The 2,353-nt window shown below is 38.5% G+C and overlaps 1 protein-coding gene across 1 annotated transcript; it reads right to left on the bottom strand.

Moving 5' to 3' along the window:
• Positions 1 to 274: 274 nt before the first annotated feature.
• On the bottom strand, positions 275 to 2,119 carry LOC146855490 (general transcription factor II-I repeat domain-containing protein 2-like). Its single transcript, XM_085651147.1, has one exon. The coding sequence runs from the start codon at positions 2,117 to 2,119 to the stop codon at positions 275 to 277; it is 1,845 nt and encodes a 614-aa protein (XP_085507273.1).
• Positions 2,120 to 2,353: the final 234 nt, after the last annotated feature.

Genomic DNA, 2,353 nt, shown 5'->3' with positions numbered 1-2,353 from the left:
TCCAGCAAACACTGCTTTGTTCTTGTACAGCAAATACAAATTTGGAAAGGTGCTGAAGATTCTTCTCTCCAGCTACTTTTTCTTGTGTTTGTAAAACAGGCCTGCAGTACACTTTCCTTTGTTTTTGTTCAACTAATAAAAAAACTGGGGGCTGAAGATTCTTCTCTGCTGCGACTTTAATCTTGGTGTTCGTAATGAAACAGATAACTAGGTTTGGGATTTCACCAGGAACTGTCATTGAACAAGTATTGATTGCGAATGCATTCAAATAATTTCAGTGAGAGACTTTACACTGCATGGTGTCCACTAATCCCTTGTAATCTGGGGTGTAGCTTGAGAGGGCAACTCTTATGGAGTCATTTAAATGTTCGTCAGTCAGACGTGTGCGAAACTTAGATTTTATAAAGTTCATATCTGAAAATGCTGATTCACAAAGATAGGTAGAGCCAAATAGGGAAAAAAGTTTCAAACCAGCTGTGTGGATGTTCTCAAACTTTTCAGCATCCACAAGACTCCAGAAATTAATGTCAGATTGCCTTGATTTCAATTCAATGTCATTTTGAAGTGTGATAATCTCCATTTCCATTGTGGCAGAGTCAAGGTTCAAAAGCACACTCATTTTCTCTGAAATGTCACTAACATCCACTTCCATGAAGGGGTTTGAAGTGAACATCACACAGGGCTCCAGTTGCTCAAAATCACTAAATCTGTCACTGAACTCTTGATTAAGCCTCATGAGGAGGCTACTATATTTTTCTATGTCCAGGACCTCAGCCTCAGCTTTGTTTTCTGAAAGGATTTGGAGCACAGAGGGAAAGTGCTGCATCTTTCTTTTCTGTACATGCTGTATGAAAAGGTTAAGTTTTGATTTGAAAGTTTTCACAGAACTTACCATGTTGGTTATTGTCTTGTTTTTGCCTTGCAACTCGTAGTTCAATACATTTAATTTTTCCGTCACATCTGTCAAAAAAGCTAAATCGAGCAACCATTGAGTGTTTGATAACAGTGTGGTATATTCATTTCTAGATTCCATAAAAGCTTTGACTTCTGGCAATAGCGAAAGGAATCTTCGCAGTATTTTTCCCCTGCTAAGCCATCGGATTTGAGTGTGCAGTAAAAGGTCACCATACTCGGCTGATAGTTCTTCAAGGAACAATTTGAAGGTTCGGTGCTGCCTGGCCTTTGCACGAATTGAATTAATAATTTTAACAACAGGAGTCATCACATGATCAAACCCCATTACCTTGGCACATATTGCCTGTTGATGCATAATGCAATGGTAGTTCAATAACGGAGGGAAATCAGGATCTGCTTTACAATTGTCAATGAAGCCAGAATGACGCCCTATCATTGCGGGTGCACCATCAGTGGTTATCGCCACTAACTTTTTCAATGGGACATTTTGTTTCACAAAAAAAAATTTCACCTCACTGTGAAAGTCAGATCCTCTGGTTGTGGTTTTCAAAGGCAACAAAGTTAAAAATTCCTCTTTTTCAGTAAAATCTTCAAAAACCATTGTAACGAACATTGCCAACTGTGCAATATCGCTTGCATCAACAGATTTCTCACATTGAAGAGAAAAATATTTGCATGTCTTTAAATCGCACTCTAACTGCTCTATCATGTTGGTCGATAATGCAGATACCCTTCTTGCCATAGTGTTTGACCCTAACTGCACATCTGAAATGGCAGACATAATTTCAGGGCTATTTTTAAAGTCTCTGAATAAGGAGTTGGCCATTGCTTCCTTCACAATGGCTCCATCTGAAAATGTTGCTTTGTGCTTAATCAAGTGATGAGTAACTACAAAGGACGCTTCAGTTGCTTTCTTCGTGGGCTTTGTAAAAAAAGATTGCTGTGTCTGCAATGCAGATTTCAGTTTGTTTACTTTTTGTGACCTCAAGCTGCTTCCTTTAGGGAACTTCCTCTCAAAATGCATGTGCTTGGTTAAAAAATGCATCTCAACATTGCCCTTTTTTCCCACTGCAACTTTTGCTCCACAGATCAAACATACACAGTTGTCTTTAATTTGTGTAAATAAAAATTTGTTCTCCCACTCTTGATGGAAGTAGTAGGTCTTACTCTTTGCCCTTTTGGAGGGGCCTGGCTCTTCATCCATGATTAGTTGTTAAGGCTGTAAGCAAGAGTAAAAATGTTGATGAAGTCAACATCCAATCCATAACAGGCAAGAATACCACGTGGACACCTTTAATAATGTTGTATTGCAGACCATTTGTGAGTAGCAGCCATGCTGGTAAATTAAAAAGTAAATGAAAAATGTATCCTTTGGACCGAATAATTAAGTGCAAATGAATGTTTTTCCACAAGTACCCTCATTCAGACCCTATAATCT

This window comes from Triturus cristatus, chromosome 4_1, assembly GCF_964204655.1.
Source record: "Triturus cristatus chromosome 4_1, aTriCri1.1, whole genome shotgun sequence".
In the NCBI taxonomy this organism is placed as follows: Eukaryota; Metazoa; Chordata; class Amphibia; order Caudata; family Salamandridae; genus Triturus; species Triturus cristatus.
The sequence above is the reverse complement of the archived record's forward strand: the minus strand, read 5'-3'. Positions and strand labels throughout refer to the sequence as shown.